This window comes from Canis lupus, chromosome 7 (assembly GCF_003254725.2).
Source record: "Canis lupus dingo isolate Sandy chromosome 7, ASM325472v2, whole genome shotgun sequence".
NCBI classification, from domain to species: Eukaryota; Metazoa; Chordata; class Mammalia; order Carnivora; family Canidae; genus Canis; species Canis lupus.
Window position 1 is genome coordinate 77,873,300 of NC_064249.1, and position 18,282 is coordinate 77,891,581.

Consider the following 18,282-nt stretch of genomic DNA (forward strand, 5'->3'; position numbering starts at 1 on the left):
TAAACAAATGAAAAAAAATGCATGAAACTACAAATATCAGTGTTAATTACCTTCCTGTGTTCTGACACTAGCAGTCTTAGCTGCATTTCTATTTCATTACTTGTTACTGAAGCATCAATTGTGGATGCACATAGAGGGGGAAAAGGAGGAAGGGATGTTGTAGCTCCTGGAGCGCACACAGATCTGATTGCTTCTTCACTCATGGGTTTCCATTTGGATTCATCATTCAAATCAAATACACAGATTTCTACTGAGTCAGAGGGCTGACAATTTCCCAAGAACATCTGATGATTGAAAACACAACCAATTGTTCGATATGGGTACAGAGGTTTGGGCTGTTCTGCAACTGGAGATTCATCAGGATTGGCAGGTTTGTGGATGTACCTAAAAAAAGTAAAGTATAATTTTATACAGTAAAAACTTAAAAATTAAGATGGTAACATTTATTAAGAAAGATATTTAGGGCTATAACTATTTCCCAGGACTAGAGTTTAATACTTGTTTTTTCTTATATTTCTACAATTTTATTACAGTAATTGTATGGCACATATGATATAAAAATCAACTTTATTCAACATGAGAATATATTCTATGTATAACCATTAAGATCAAAATCATTCATCTCAAATAGCACAATTAAAATACTTTAGCTATACATTAATAGGTACAACTAACAAAAATGATTATCAACCAGGGGAAAATTAAAAAACCTAAGAAGATGGCCCAGGGCTATGCCTTTAGAAACTCCATTTGTAGATCAGATAAAGGTGAAGTAAGAACAGCCAGATAAGAATAATATAAACTAAAAAAAAAAAAAAAAAAAAAAGGAATAATGAAAACTGAAAGACAATGCTATGGTAGAAGCTAAGGAAAGAGATGGTTCCAGGAAAGAGGGAACACCGAACTCTTTCAAAATCTGATGGCAGTCCAAAGAGCTAAGAAAAGCATACAGTGAATTTACCAATGTGGAATTGGTGACATCAAATTTTCAAAAGAAATCATGATTTACAACCTCAATTTATTTTTAGGCTTGGGGAAAAACATTCGAAAAAGCATATGCCAATTACAAAATTTAAAATAAATTATTTTTTAACCAATATTATATTATATTAATATATTAATATTATTATATTATATTGGTAAAGAATATTTTAGGTGTACAAATTTTCTTCAAATTAAGAGCTGTTTTAATTGAAGTAATCTTTTGCTTGGTCATAAAAAGGCTCTAATAATGAAAATTATTAATTTGTGCGTTTGAGTACCATCTAATATAAACAAAGAATCCTTAATTTAAAACATTTACATCTTGGGATCCCTGGGTGGCTCAGCGGTTTACTGCCTGCCTTCGGCCCAGGGCGTGATCCTGGAGTTCTGGAATCAAGTCCCACATCAGGCTCCCTGTGAGGAGCCTGCTCCTCCCTCTGCCTATGTCTCTGCCTCTCTCTCTCATGAATGAATAAACAATCTTAAAAAAAAAATTTACATCTTTATTTTATTTTATTTATTTAAAAAATTTTTTTTAAATTTATTTATTTATGATAGTCACAGAGAGGCAGAGACACAGGCAGAGGGAGAAGTAGGCTCCACGCACCGGGAGCCCGATGTGAGACTCGATCCTGGGTCTCCAGGATCGCGCCCTGGGCCAAAGGCAGGCGCCAAACCGCTGCGCCACCCAGGGATCCCCATCTTTATTTTAATATCCTTGTAAATATGACTGACAAACCTGTGTCCTGTTAAACTCTCCCAAAAAGTGATGGTTCCATCAGTTCCACAGGTCATAACCCACGCATGAGGTACTCCTTTTGCCTTAGTCCCAACACAGACAAAGGCTTCTAATCCATATCCAAGAAGAAGGCTGCACAGAAGGTTAGCATGATCTTCACAGTCACCCTAGAAAATGAATTATTTATTCCTTCACAATTTTCTCATTAAATGTTCAATACAAAATTATAACTAAAAAGCATTATTAATATTCCATTTTTTAAAAGATTTTTTGAAGTGATTTATAAACTCAATATGGGACTCAAACTCACAACTCTGAGACCGAGGGTCACATGCTCCATTGACTGAGACAGCTAGCCACTCCTAATTTTTTTTTTTAAGATTTTATTTATTCACTTGAGAGAGAATGAGTGAGAGAAACCAAGCACAGAGGGAGAGGGAGAAAGAAGCAGATCCCCACTGAACAGGGAGCCCGATATGGAGCTTGATCTCAGGACCCTGAGATTATGACCTGAGTGGAGGCAGATGCTTAACCGGCTAAGCCACCCAGGTACCCCTAAATTTCACTTTTAATCATTAGTCTAGTGTTAAGCTGAAACAATTAAGGAGAGGGGTAAGAATACACTAATTTTAGAAGAACCTAAATTAGTTTACAAAGTCAGTGCTCACAAATCTGATAATCATACTTGGAAAGCGGGCATTATTCTAAAGTTTATTTAAAAACTTAGAGGAAGAAAAGCAGCAGGATTTTAAAGATGAATAGCTAAAGAACATGAACAGACAAGATAACAAATGATACACCAAGAAATGCAAATACAGAGGAAAATACTCAAACTTAAAACAATCAGTTATGGTATCTATATGTGATCATTTTAAGGCATTAACATATTAGAAAAAAATGAGTGAAAGAACAGCAAAATGTCAACAATGGCTATAATTATGGGAGGTTTTCTATTACTTTCCCTTCTATTTTCTAAATTTTAACAACATTATGTTACTTTTACAACTTAAAAATATGAAAGCTACAAAAACAGAAAATATCTGATAATCTGTAAAAAAAATCAAAATATTAAACAGTAAGGCTACAATTATATAAAGGTATGTATTTAAGTGCAGGACTATAGGTAATATACAAAACCAAAACTATTAAGTTCAATGTTAGCAGGAAGGGTGATTTCGTATTAGTGGCTCTACACAGCTGCTTTTTGATCAACTATAATAGAACCAATACCATTTTAAAATCTCAGTATGGGCAGCCCGGGTGGCTCAGCGGTTTAGCGCTGCCTTCAGCCCAGGGTGTGATCCCGTAGACTCGAGATAGAGTCCCACGTCGGGCTCCCTGCATGGAGCCCGCTTCTCCCTCTGCCTGTGTCTCTGCTTCTCTTTCTGTCTCTCATGAATGAATAAATAAAATATTAAAAAAACAAATAGGGCAGCCCCCGTGGCTCAGCAGTTTAGCACCTGCCTTCAGCCCAGGGCGTGATCCTGGAGACCCAGGATCGAGTCCCACGTCAGGCTCCTTCCATGGAGCCTGCTTCTGCCTCTGCCTGTGTCTTTGCCCCTCTCTCTCTCTCTCTCTCTCTGTGTCTGTCATGAATAAATAAATAAAATCTTAAAGAAAAAAAAACAAAAATAAATAAAATAAAAAACAAAATAGATAAAATCTCAATAGGACTTTCAAAAAATATAATATCCATTCTTTTAGATTCAGTAGTTTCTATAATAGTGAGATTTTATACTAAAAAATTTCAAAAGAAACATAATAGTACTCCCAATATTCATTGAAAAAAAATTCACTCACAAAGATATAAAAAAATTAGAAGCAAGCTACTGTAGCCAAAAGAAATAGTTACTACAATGGCAAAATAGTTATGTAGATTTTGTACACCAACTAAAGAAAACTTTACACTTATCCAACCATTAAGAAATGGAGATCATAAAAACTGTAGTTAACACATGGGAAAATGTTCATAGCATAATGTTCAATTATAAAGCAGCACACAAAATTTTATTTATACCTCAGTTATGGAAAAAAATGATATATACACAGAAGAAAAATACAAAAATATTTTTAAAAGGCGAAAAACTGGCAATAGAATTATGAGTGAAATTTCATCTTTACTATTATTGTAATGCTCTTGTTTGTGCAAAAATATCTTTTTTTAATAATTTCAAGCTTCTGGGGCACCTCAGTGGCTCAGTTGTTTAAGTATCTGCCTTTGGCTCAGATCATGATCCTGGTGTCCTGGGACTGAGCTGCACGTTGGGCTCCCTACTTAGTGGAGAGTCTGTCTCTCCTTCTCCCTCTGATCCTCCCCCGCTCGTGCTCTCACTTGCTCTCTTCCTCTCTGAATAATTTTTTTTTAATTAAGAAAAAATAATTTCAAGCTTCTAATTTAAGATGTTTTCCATTTAAACAAACTCAGGTAAACAAAATAATGAATCAAAGGGGCAATTATTTGCTTTATGAATGAATTATTTACAGTGATTTTTTAAATTTATTTGAGATAGAGCAGAGTGTGAGAGAGGGCACAAGCAGGGAGAAGGACAAAGGGAGAGGAAAAGGGAGAAGCAGGCTCCCCACTGAGCAGGGAGCCTGATGTAGGGCTTGATCCCAGGATCATGACCAGAGCCAAAGACGGATACCCAACCAACCGAGCCACCAGGCACCTCTTTATATAATAATTTTAAGTATGTATCATTCCTGCTATATTTGAAATAAAAAAAAGCTGAAATCCATACAATTTTTGAGAACCACAGCTTGAGAATAAATCAAAATATTTTTTTGATAATGTTTATTTTTTTTTCCTTTTTTGGGAAGCGGGGGAGAGAAGTAGAGAAGGACAGAGGGAGAGAGAAAAGAATCTTTTTTTTTTTGAGAGAAAAGAATCTTAAGCAGACTCCATGCTGAGTGTGGAGCTGGACTCCAGGCTCGATTCCACAACACTGAGATCATGACCTAGGCCAAAATCAAGAGTCAGATGCTTAACGGTCAGAGCCACTCAGTTGCCCGTTTTCGATTGTTTTTTTACATAAAAATCTTCCTAACAAATCAATCTAAGTGAGTTAAATAGGTTCTTCTACTGTATAAGCTTTGCTTTGTGAATAAAGACTCATACTACATATATAACCTCAGACCAAATAATATTATTTCAAAACAAATAATTTTTTTTCTATTTCAGCAGAACTGAAATGCTAAAGATAGTCTTATTGTTTTTATATTATCATTTTAGAACAGAGATTAAAAATATCAAATTATCTATAAAATTTATTGAAATCAATTTATTTAACATCAATAAATGTACACAAATTCTTAAATATATACTTACACTTGAAACTAAACAAAATACCATGCAATCTAAGATTTTCTTCCATATTCCTTTTGTACTGCTATTTTCCCTTTTAAAAAAATGTATCATCGAAGTAGCTTTTAGTACTAGAAAATAGTACTAGAAAGACCATGATTATCCCAGCATTGTCTCTAATTCAATTGAATTTACCTCTGTATCTTGATTTCTGACATTACAATACTTATCTCCACCTCACAAAAATCATATTATGCTAAGTAAGAAACTATACAAGAAAATAAAAACGCTTTTTATGTATTAAAAACACGAGATTGACTAGTTCAAACTGATCATTTATCCATTTTTCTAGGTTAATTATTTTCAAATATGATAAACTCACAATAACTATGATGTATTGCTGTTTAATTCTATTACAAGTGCAGAGTACCTTGTTTCTACAGAGAAAGGCCAGCAGAGTGCACCACTGTTCCTGTTTACCTCCTCCTCCAATAACAGGGGCTCTTTCATAACCAAGGACATTAACAAATCTCGCTGCTTGCCTTGGAGTATCCAGAAGCCTCCCAGCTCGAAGTGGTTTAATATAGGAACAAACTGGTCTGTTTATCCCATTTTCATCCTGAGGGAAGAGGGAAAAAATATTAACTGTAGGATAGATTATTCCCAATATTAACACCTTTTCTTAGAATATATTAATGTGGGATAAAATAATTCTGGATACCATTTATTGAATGCTTACCCCGCATCCAGCAGTGAAGTGCTACGCATACAATGTATCTTTTAATCCTCTTAATATCTCTTACTATTTTCATTGCATAAATGAAGAAATTGAAGCTGCAATATTATGCAACAGAGCCAGAATTCAAACCCTGAGCTATCTCCAAAACTTGTGACAGTTAAGGACCTGAACTACCATGATTCAGCAATGTCACTCTGAGATATCTGTAGCAACTGAAATCAGTATCTCAAAAAGACATCTATCTTCACATCCATGTTCACTGCAGCATCAGTCACAATAGTCAAAATATAGATAGAAACAAGTGAAATGTCCTTTAATGGATAAATAAGTGAAAAAATGTGGTATTACCCATACAACAGAATATTATTTAGCTATAAAAAAAGGAGATCCTGCCATTTGTGACAACATAGATGAATCTGAAGGGTATTATGCAAAGTGAAATAAGCCAGATAGAGAAAAACAAATCTTGTATGGTTTCCCTTACATGTGGAATCTTAAAAAAAAAAAAAAAAAAAAAAGCTGATTTCATAGAAATAGAGAATAGAATGGTGATTGCCAAGGATTAGACAGAGGGAGGAACAGAGAGATATAGGCCAAAGGGTACAGATTTTCAGTTATAAGATTAAGTTTTGAGGATCTAATGGAAAACATGAGGAGTAATTAATACAGTAAACTTGAAAGCTGCTAAGAGCAGATCTTAAGTCTCCTCACCACATAGGAAAGAGGTAACTATGTAAATTGACGGATGTGTTTATTATCTTGATCTTGATAGGCATTCCACGATGTATATGTATAGCAAATACACATATATATTGTACACTTCAAATATATACAATTATATTTGTCAATTACTCCTCAATAACTTAGAAAAACAAAAGAACTCTTCTGAAAACAGAACAGGCAGGTGGGTAGGGGATGGAGAGGGGATCTAAGTCACAGTATCCTTTCATATTATCATAAAGAACTTAATACTGTATATCCAAACAGAATAACTCTTCTGAGTTACTAATATAACAACAAATTATCAGAGCTCATTTTCAGTTTGTTTCCATTACACCTGGAGATCCACAGGAAACAAGGATTTGTTAACCAAGTCAACTGCAAGCAGAGTTCTGAAAACCATTTAAGGAAAACATTTTACATTTTTAAATATAAATATATGATGTATCCTAGCATTTAAGGTAACTACAGTGCATACAAAAGTCTCTGGTGATGGTCCACCACTGTGCGTTTAGAGTTAATATTACCAAAGCCTGCATATCCCTTAACTTCATGATTACTGAGATGACAAAATCAAAACACTATTTTCTATTCAAAATTCAAAGACAATTTAACACACTGTGTCATGGCAAGGCTCCTCAGAAACAAAGTCTAATAACTCAGCTAACAGAAAAACAACTGTTTTGATTATCAGAACTACTGATGTCTTTCTATACCACAAAAACATCACCTCTCTCCACTATAATCCCAAACCTTAGGAAGGAAAACAAAACAAAACAGCCCTTTTACATTTAATTATAGCAAGAAAGATAATAAATTTTTTGATGTAGAGCGAAGTATTATTATGATTTGACTTTTAACTATGGTTCTCAATTCTAAAAGGCACTGATTTTTTTTTCCTTGTCTCTCCCACCCCACTGTTACCTCCATGGCTCAAACACATCCATGGTGATCTCTTTGTTACTCTCCATCTCCCCATGCAATCTTGGGAGTCAGTAATAGACAGAACAAAGGAATCAGCTAGAAAAAAAGCTCAAGTAGAATGAAGAATCAAAGACAATTAAGGAAACTAAGGAACAGAGGAAGACAAGAGATTTAAGCAAAGGGTGTTTCATGGCATTTATTTTATTTCTTTTAAAGATTTTATTTATTTATTTATGAGAGACACAGAGAGAGAGGCAGAGACAGAGGCAGAGGGAGAAGTAGACTCCCTGCAGGGAGCCCGATGTGGGACTTGATCCCAGGATCCTGGGATCACAACCTAAGCAGACTCAACCACTGAGCAACCCAGGTGCCCCCATAGCATTCATTTTAAAAACAGAAAACCATGATTCTAATTTTGGAGGGAAGTAGAAAACTGTTATTTGGATTTCTTTCATATTAACTCAATGTTATTACTGATCTAGTATAGTGTTGGAATATTAAGTCTTGAAATCACAATCTGAATATTAGAAGGATAACCTCAGTCTTCAAGTGATTTATAACACTTTTTTTATATTTTAAAAAAGATTTTATTTATTTATCATGAGAGACACATACAGAGAGAGAGAAAGAGACAGAGACAGAGAGAGACCGAGACATAGGCAGAGGGAGAAGCAGGCTCCATGCAGGGAGCCTGATGTGGGACTCAATCCTGGGACTCCAGGATCACGCCCTGAGCCAAAGGCAGATGCTCAACTGCTGAACCACCCAGGCATCCCTATAACATTTTCTTAAATCTTAATGGTCAATTTCTATGACTTATTTTAAAATTTCTTGCACTAGAAAATTTAAGTTATCGTTAAGTAAATTACTATTGTACTACAGCAAAACAAGCAAGGGAGGAAAAATAAGTACAACAGATTATTATGTATAATACTATTGTACTACAGCAAAACAAGCAAGGGAGGAAAAATAAGTCAACAGATTATTATGTATAACAACTTGGAAGATTCTACAGCTGTTACAATAAAGGTAATTAACTGAGTTCCTGAGTGGGCCATTTAGTCCTATTCTTACAACTTCACTATCAGAAAGGAAAGGAATGAGTACCTAAAAAGTGGATGCATTTACCCTAAGACAATCATCAAAAGTAGCATCTTAGAATACAAGATAGATCATTGTTTCATTACAGCAGTATTTCTCATATTATCCATAATACCTCAAATGAAATGTCTTGAAAATTTCAATATTTCAGCTTCTAAACCTGCACTGTCCCATTAAGAATGCCACTAACCCTGTGTAGCTATTTAAATTTTAATTAAAATTAAAATAAAATGTAAAATTCAGTTCTTTATTGCAACATTTTACACACTCAATAGGTCAATGGCTATCATACTGGACAGCACAGAGAACATTTCCCTCACTGCAGAGACAGTGTTGCTGTAAATTATTTTCTCTTATGCCTAGAAGCACTGGAAATTCATTTTCAGACCATGTATAATAATTTTTTGGTTTAAAATTTTTTGTGCATTTTTTTGTGCAGTTTTTGTGATAAGATTGACTGTCCTAAATAAATGCTATTGTTTCTTAACTTCATATCTAGTCAAATATAGAAAGAAGCAGCAAAGATACTTCTGGGGAACTGAAGTAAAATAAACATTTATTTACTCTCTGTATGTCCAGAGGTGGTCCAGTCAAACCAAAAATGCCCTAGTCAAAACTGCAACTCAATGGAGTCTCCATGACTGAGCTGCTATTTGATCTTAGGAAAAAATCTTCACTCTTCTATTCTTTATACTGTTTATTTTTTATAAAATAGTAGAAACTCCTGGCCAACTGACAATCTCATATGGTTACCATGAGACTAAGTGACCTTATGTAGTCAAATCTTCTTACAATGAATTCTAAGAGATGGAAACTTGTTTAAGTAGTATTTCCTTAAAAAAAAAAAAAAAAAGATTTTGCATAACTGCATATCTCCTCCTATTCCTCCTCCTCTTTCCTTTGTCATTTTTCTGGTCTACTTGCTCATCCACCCATTCTTCTCTAGTCCCAGATTCCTTACATAACCTCACCTCAGACTAAACAGACAGCAGAGAGCCAGTTATATTTTGACTGGTTTCTCTTTGCCCCATCCTGGCATCAATGCTATCTTGTCTGCCCTGTTAAACAATGCATAGACAATGCTACTGAAAAGCAAGAAGCCATTTCCCACATTTCCATCCCTACTCAACTAGGCTCTCCCACTTCTAAGCTCCTCATCTACAAACTGACCTACTCTTAGTCCATCCTACTATGTAGGGTAAAACTAGATGAATGCACAGGATCTGAGAAAGATCAGTCAAAATAATACCACACTATAACTCTTATAAAAGCATCTACATAAGGCTAACTATATATAAAAAATTTGAATGATTCCTCAAAAGTTACAAAAAACATGGATCTGATCATATATTTTATTCTGATTTGATAATGAGAGAAAATAAGCTTAGGCTGTAGGAAAAATAGAAGCATATCTATATATAACTGAAATGCTGCAGTTAAATATTGCTTGTCACAGGCTCAGAGATGGTGGCTATATAGAATTATTACATATAAGACTGTCTTTAAGAAAATAGCCCAACAAAATATATTTCTAAACATATGTGCCCATAGCCCCAATTCTGCACATCAAAGCTGAATTTACATTATCAACTGCAAAGTATTCTAGTATTTAATCATTTAGTACTAAATATCACACTCCAACTTAAACAAAATGGGTTTTTATCTATTTTAAATCAAATATATTAAAAAAAAGGTTTAAAAAAATTGAAATGAGGGACACCTAGGTAGCTCAGCAGTTGAGCATCTGCCTTCACTCAGGACATGATCCCAGAGTCCCAGGATCCTGTTACGTATCAGGCTCCCCACGGGGAGTCTGCTTCTCTCTCTGCCTGGTGTCTGCCTTTCTCATGAATAAACAAAATCTTTTTAAAAAAAATTGAAAATGAAAAGCAAAATAAAATATTGCGTTACATCACCTACTCAGCGAAAGAGAATATTACAAAATCATATTCAATTTTTACAAATAAACTTTCATTTGTCAGGAATACATTTTAACAATTCACCTTAAATGAAACTTATATATACAACAGTAAATATTAAACACAAACCTGTGCAAAAATCTTGACCAGCCGTGAGTTGTGTGAGGGTCGAATTTGCAAATATTCTCTCCACCACTGCTTTGCATATACAAGAAATAATCGCTCTTTCTCTGCAGTTTTCTGACGTTCCAAAGCAAGCTTGAAATTAAAAAAATATATATATTTTTCCTCCTTAAATACTATAAAATAATTAACAATTCTACATACTTCCCTCCATCTCTATCACCACCCTAACCGTAAGCCATCATCTCCATCATCTGTAACAGCTTCCTGACAGACTTCCCTGTGTCTATACTACCCCTCCCCTTATAATCTAGTTTCCATATAATGGTCAGTGATCTTTTTTTCTCCCAAGACAAATTTTTTTTTAAAGATCTTATTCATTTATTTCAGACAGAGTGAGAAACATCACAGAGGGAGAGGGAGAAGCAGACCCCTTGCCCAGGAGAGAGCCTGACGTGGGGCTCAATCACGGGACACTTAGACCATGAGCCGAGCCAAAGGCAGATGCTTAAACAACTGAGGCACCCCAAGATAAAATTTTTTTAATAATAAATTGTATTGTCATTCTCTTGCTTAAAACCAGTTAAGTGGTAATTTTCCAAAAAGAAATTACTTTCTAGGATCAATAGATAAATATACTACTATGAAAACAAATACACAAAGAAGAGAAATTCAGAATCATTTACCTGTGTGTTCACTACTTCCTGAGATAATGTCTGATTGAGTGGTGGGTACATCTCAAGTTTTATATTTAAAATTCCAACAGAAACTTTTGATTCTGTGCCTATAAATATAAACAAATATTTAGAACTTCAGAGGTTTCCAGACTATGTATATTTAGTCAACCAAAGTCTAACCAAAATAATCTAAGAATTTTGGCTTTACCACTTACGTGAAATACAGATAATATTCAACATCTTTAATATTCATATTAAAAACAATTCAAATCAGTTTTTATTTTGCATAAAGACCTTGATCTAGTTGTAAGATTATCTATTTTTTGAGCTTGCTTATTACATTTTAAAGGGCTATTTGGATCTAAAGGATTTGGTATTCTTAATTTTTATCTTCATTAAACGTATACCAACCAGATTTACATTAAAAACAAAGTAAAGCAACTGTTAACATCTGGTTCTCAGGAAATATTTATACTTTGTCACATATAATAATTCCTTCCCATTTTTCGCATCACATCCATACCTGGATTTAAACAATTTGAAAACAAATACACTTTTTACAAGAACTATCTACTATTCCTTTTTTTTTTTAATTTTTATTTTTTTTTATTTATTTATGATAGTCACACAGAGAGAGAGAGAGAGAGAGGCAGAGACATAGGCAGAAGGAGAAGCAGGCTCCATGCACCGGGAGCCCGACATGGGATTCGATCCCGGGTCTCCAGGATCGCGCCCTGGGCCAAAGGCAGGCGCCAAACCGCTGCGCCACCCAGGGATCCCGAACTATCTACTATTCCTCTGGTGAATCAGAATATACTTGTTTCTTGGTCACTACTATGATAATCATGTTAGGCCTATATTTGAAGACAAATAATGTGTATCTTTTGGAAATACATATATCCCACAAAAAACTTGTGCCCTTACTTTCTATTTAAGGAAAACCACATTCTGGGTATGACTTATCAAAATCTAAAGTACTAAAGCTATACCGTCCACCAACCAGGTTTGACTCTGTGACTTAGTTTCAATACCAAAGTAATTCCCTTATATGTTATGCATAAAATACTGGTAGGTTTTATTCTATTAGAAAATACATATCACACATCAGATAGTTCCCAAGAGTCCAAGGAAACAATGGTGAATAAAATAGGCACCATCTCTCTCCTCAAGGAGTATTATTCATAGATCCTGTCAATGAACAAGTCAGCACCTCTTTGAGTCCCATATTCCCACATGTAAAATGTTGGAAAAGTATCACCTCCATATTCTGTAAGAACCACTGCTGCAGGAAGGCACTGATACTAATGGGGGATGCACTGTACACTGGAGTGTGCTGGAGTAGAGTTTTTACATATGCATCTGTGTGAAGAATCCTACTGTTCTTTATAGCCTTATATGCAATCAAATAAATTTGAAGAAAAAAAATAAGCCCCTGAAAAAAAAATTTTTCCTTACAAGATCAGTTTGACTGTATAGTTCTATACCCTTTTTTTTTTAAGACTTTATTTATTTATTCGTGAGAGACACACACACACAGATTGAGAGAGAGAGAGGAGGCAGAGACACAGACAGAGGGAGAAGCAGGCTCCATGCAGGGAGCCCGACACGGGACTTGATCCCAGGTCTCCAGGATCAGGCCCTAGGCCGAAGGCAGTGCTAAACCACTTAGCCACCCAGGCTGCCCTAGTTCTTTACTAACATGCTTCACGGCATTTCCCAAGACCCCAATACTAGAGTCCAAATGTAATTTTGATGAAATTCTTTTTTTAAGTATTTTATTAAGTATTTATCTATTTGAGAGAGAGGACGCACACAAGAGGAAAGGGGGGAGGGGAAGAGAGAGAGAGAGAGAGAGAGAGAATCTGTTTTTTTTTTTTTCTTTTTTTTTTTTTGAGAGAAAGAAATCTTAAGCAGACTCCTCCACACTGAGCCCAGAGCCTGATGCAGAGCTTGGATCTCATGACCCTAAGACCATGACCCTAAGATCACGAACTGAGCCAAAATCAAGAGTGGAAATCTAGAGTCGGATACTTAAGTGACTGCACCATGCAGGCACTCCCTAATGAAAGTTTTTTTACATGTTTCCTGTTTGGTTTACAAAGGCATTCAGAAAACATAAAATGCATTTATAAACAAGCTATGGCTATAAAAAGGTAACAGTGATGAATCATCATACCTACACCCATAAGCTCCACAGTAAGACTGGTCACTCCATTTTCTGAGCCCAAAACTGATCGCCATTCGAGAAAATAGGATGCTACTAAAGTAGTCTCACCAAATATGTCTGTTTTGATTAGCACCATATGAACTGGATCACTTATTGATAACATTGTTGTTGAATCAGCCATTCTAGTTCCATCACCTGGCAACATAAACCAAATGCATCACATTACATATTCCATTAGACCAACATAGAAGAATACGTTTATTGCAAAGGATACTAATATACTTACATAAAACCAAATAAAATAATTTGGTAATGCCTCAGAAACCATGCAACAGATTACTTAATTTAAAAAGTACAATCCTGGGGTGCCTGGGGAGCTCTGTCAGCTAAGCGTCTGCCTTTGGCTCAGGTCATGATCTAAGGGTCCTGAGATGGATCCCCAGGTCACACCCCCTGCTCAGCAGGGAGTCTGCTTCTCCCTCTCCCCAACACTCTCTGCTTGTGCTCACTTGTGCTCTCTCAAATAAAATCTTTAAAAAAAAAAAATAAACAGCCTTATTAGGGTAACCTTTTTCACCAAGGGCAAAAAAATCTTTTCATACTGTATTAGCCATCTTAGCAATCTAAATTTCTAAAGGTGTAATTTTTTAGCTTTGCTAAGCAAACACATTATTAAGATTTCTATATTGAAATAACATAAAATACAGTTACAGAAATAATATAAGAATTATAGGAATCAGGTATATAATTTTAAAAAACTAGTTACAGACTCCCATCCTACCTTTATTTCTCAAAGTTACATAACATGATAAACCTAGCTATCCTTCATAAATGAGAAGAATTATGTCTTGTTCTTCACTAGATCCTCAGCACTTGCCTAGTACAGTATAACGCATCTAGCAGGCATTCATTGATTGGTTGATTGACTGATTTTGGGGAGGGGGGCGGAGAGGGAGAAAGAAATCTCAAGTAGACTCTGTGCTGAGCGCAGAGCCCGATGCAGGGCTCAAACCCACAACACTAAGATCATGCATGACCTGAGCCAAAATAAGGAGTCAGATACTTAACCGACTACAGCACCCAGGCAACCCCCTAACAGATATTTAAATGTTTACTACTTAAGAAGCAACCATTAAAACAGTAAAAATAAAAAATCTTAAGGAAAAATTATTTAGCAGAAAATAAAGCAAAAAGGTAGAAGTAATTTATGTAAAAAAGAGCAGTGGAGAAAATAAAAGCAAAGTAGGAAGATTCAATCATCATAAAACTCTCCTTCTAGCAAAAGTTATGTTACCATAAAACCTAACAAATATTTACTCAATTAAATGACAAGTTATTATTGCTCCTTACCTAAGCTTTCTCTGTGTACTTCAAGTAAAAAGCCATCATGAAAATCTGGTTCACAGGCACATGGAACAGGTTTAGAACGAAAACGTTGGTTTCGAAAATGTAAACATAGAGTAAAGGTTGAACAAACTTGTCCAGGTAAAGGCTCAGGTTCTTGTAGATGTTCCAAGAAAGCTTTTCCACCCAAAACCTGAAGGTAAAGATACCTCCGTGTTGGATCAATATTAGCTGTAAAGTGTAGCAATATATATGAGGAAACTGCCAAACAACTTAAGGAATGTGATCAAGACAATAGGAAATAATAACTTGACAGAAATAAAACCAAAGACTAAATTAAAAAAGTAACAAATTTACTGTATACCAGGACCATTTGAAACCAAGAAAGAAAACATACACAATAAGATATATCTTTATCGGAGTTTTTATATTCTGGCTACTTTCTCCCAGCTAGAAAAGAGTCAGAGCCAAGGCTTAAGAAACCTTTGCTCTTCAGGTGCTTATCTAATAACACGCCTTCACCGCCAAAGCCAAACCAAACAAATATAAACTCAGCAAGTGTACTTTTTAGGCAATTACCGTTAAAAAAGCAAAGCTGTACAATGTTTATAAAACATATTATTAAAACATGAGAAACAGGTAATTCTGTTTTTGCTTCTACTCTGTGATATACTAAAGCTTCTGACATACACAACTTGGTGCAAAACAGAATCTAAGTTTTTTGGATGATTAATTACAAAAATGGTAAGAATCTCATTCGAGAAGGAAAAAAATGGTTTTCATCAAATACCAAACACTACAGCACATCAATATGTAGTACGGTGCAAAACGAAATCAATGTTAAAAGAAATATACATACTTTTTTTTAACAACGTTGATTGTCTATCAGTAAAACAAACAGGTTGTTTTGGAGAGGAAGGTAGTTCTTGATCAACACTGTCCTAGAAAGGTGGGAAAAAAGATGAAAACAAATTAGAAAACAAAAATTATAGCTAAGCAAAGAAACATCAACAATGGGTGGGACTAAGAACTAAACAGAAGTATACAGGATAAAGCCCCCTCAAGGAAACTCTTATTTTCCCAGCATAATTAAAATAATGAAAAGAGTTGATGAACTGGTCACTCCTAAACTTTAATAAGGAAATAAACTGTCTTCAGTGTCCACAGAATGCTATTAACAAATCCTTAATACCTTAAACAAGGTTAAACTTTTTCTAAACCTAATATGACATTTGGCTTATGATTCTACCATGAACTGATTTTAATAAGGAAATGACATCCACACAGCAGAAGCTGTTACTGGGTCAATTTTCAAACAAATGGGTTTATAAACCTCAAAAACCAAAAAAGGAGGCTGTATTAAAATACTTATTCCCTGATGTATTATGCACTCCATCCAATTTTTACATTATACTACTCATGTATTATTAGGTCACAGTTTCTCATTATTGCCTCATTTTCAAAAGAAGGCCCACTTACTATTTTGTGCACGGAGGCTTATCATCTCACTACCGACCTATTTGTATAAAGAGATTTGAAGGTTCTTACACAATTATTTTCTTTAAAAATTTGATAATCTGTTAATCACAGAGAATGAAGTTCTAAAACAATGTATTTAAAAAATATGCCTAATCTAAAAAAAATTATAAAACACTACTTGCGAAAAAGAACTAGGTTATGGTGAACTAATTTCACTAAAATATGTATACTTACAGATACAGACCTAGGGAATAACAACAGAAAATTCTGTCACTGTAAAGAGAAATATGGTATGTAACTCCAATCTCATTGATACATAATCCCACTTGCTACATTCAAGGGTAGAGTGAACTTATAGTAAGGATATTACCAGACAAAAATGGCCTTTTAAAGTGATTTTACTAAAAACAGGCCCCAAATATGGACCCAATAAGCAGCATTATGCCCAGGAACATATTCTCAAAATTCTTCCCCACCAAACTACTCACAGTAACAAAATTAAGTTCTTTCATCACATCATCAATGATTCCCCGACGTCTAAGGGCTTTGATCAAATCTTCCGTTGATAACTGTTGTTGATCAGGTGCCAATTCTTCCCGTATTGTCTCTGCAAGGATTTCTCTTATTCTGCCATGGACATCCATCTATGTAGAAAACTTGCATTATAACTCACGTTTATAAAGCTGACAAACATTGCCAATTAGCTAATTTCTTTCTAAAGCACCCAAAGAAAAAAAAAATAATGGGAGAGTACTAGGGGCACCCGGGGGGCTCAGCGGTTGAGCGTCTGTCTCCCTTCCGCTCAGGGCGTGACCCCAGGGTCCCGGGATCGGGATCGAGTGCCACATCGGGCTCCCTGCAGCGGACCTGCTTCTCCCTCTGTGTGTCTCAGGAATCAATAAATATCTAAAAAACAATAATGGGAGAGTGGACAAAATTCAAGACGGCTTTTCAAGCTAATAGTAAGTGTAAAATTATCGCTAGAATTCAATGAGAATAAAGCTAAGACTTTTATTTCATCCTAAATTTCTCTTAACACAAATTCTAGAAATAATCTCTACTGGCTATCTACTACCTTTGTTACCATTTCCCCACAAATAACATTCAACGAAAACAGGCCTATTGGGAGTGTAGTATACGCAAGAGAACACAGACCTGGACTAGGAGATCAGAGTATGAATTTCAACGTTGAGCTTATTAGACGTGACCCTGAGTTGATCCGTTTACCCTGCATGAGTCTGGAAAAGATTACTGCAGGCTCAGGTCAAAGATGCTTTACACTGAGCACGGGACCTGGCATACAGGTGCACAGCAAACGGCAGCTTTCAGGGCTTCAGCTCCCTGCGTTCGGGGCTCTCGCTGGGCTCCGAAGGGCCGCAAGCACTCTCCGTGCAGACCTTCAGGAACGTCCCCCTGGCTCAACTTCAAGACACGAGTTTCACCCTTAAAGTAACTCTCATTCCTACCCTCCGAACATACATCTGCTGCAGCCCAGCTGGTATTCGGCCTGGCACCCCGAAGCCGCGGGGTGAGCGCCTCCTCCTCAGCGCGGCTGAGGCTGCCCTTCGCCGAGGCTGGAGGCGGCCCGGGCTGCACACTCGGAGCCCCCCGCCCGCGCCGCCGTCGGCCTCGCCCGGGACGCCAGGCGGGCGGCGCCAGGGCCGGACCCTCACCTTGCTCAGCTGCTGGTGGATGAGCTGCTTCAGCTCGGAGGCCTTCTCCGGAGGCAGCGACATGCTGCGGCCGCCGCTCGCCGCGCTTCCCCCGCCTCGGGCGCGCCCGGCCGGCCGCGGGGTGCCAGTAGCCGCGGGGCGGAGCCGGCGACCGCTCGGCTCGCGCAGCTCCCGGGGGGCGCGGCGCCGCGTCAGGGCCGCGGCTGGGCGGGAGCCGAGGCGGCGGCGGCGGCGGCGGCGCTCAACCGTGGCTTTCAAACGGCGCGGACTGCCGGGGCGCGGGCTGCCCCCGTCCGTGCCTGACCACGTCCGCCTCCGCTCCCGGCCTGGGGACGCCCACCGCGCCAGCCCACGCTCCCCGCCGCCCTGCCCCGCGGGGGTCTCCGCCC

General features: G+C 36.8%; 1 protein-coding gene across 14 annotated transcripts in view; it reads right to left on the reverse strand.

The window, feature by feature from the left end:
- The window catches only part of LOC112648106 (centrosomal protein of 76 kDa), a 233,806-nt gene extending 215,660 nt beyond the window's left edge, over positions 1–18,146 (reverse strand). For 3 of the 14 annotated variants that reach the window (XM_049111872.1, XM_049111873.1, XM_049111880.1), the window contains exons 1-10: positions 17,894–18,145; positions 16,709–16,864; positions 15,601–15,682; positions 14,748–14,972; positions 13,407–13,592; positions 11,240–11,337; positions 10,560–10,688; positions 5,458–5,646; positions 1,724–1,890; positions 51–384 (exon numbers count right to left, since the gene is read on the reverse strand). In XM_049111872.1, the coding sequence (XP_048967829.1) occupies positions 51–384; positions 1,724–1,890; positions 5,458–5,646; positions 10,560–10,688; positions 11,240–11,337; positions 13,407–13,592; positions 14,748–14,972; positions 15,601–15,682; positions 16,709–16,864; positions 17,894–17,956 (1,629 nt within the window). In that variant the 5' untranslated portion in view covers positions 17,957–18,145. Of the gene's footprint in view, positions 1–50; positions 385–1,723; positions 1,891–5,457; positions 5,647–10,559; positions 10,689–11,239; positions 11,338–13,406; positions 13,593–14,747; positions 14,973–15,600; positions 15,683–15,933; positions 15,952–16,454; positions 16,488–16,708; positions 16,865–17,375; positions 17,707–17,893 lie in introns of those variants that run through there. The other 11 variants (XM_049111875.1, XM_049111876.1, XM_049111877.1 and 8 more) reach the window with 9 other exon arrangements.
- Between the last annotated feature and the right edge of the window lie 136 nt (positions 18,147–18,282).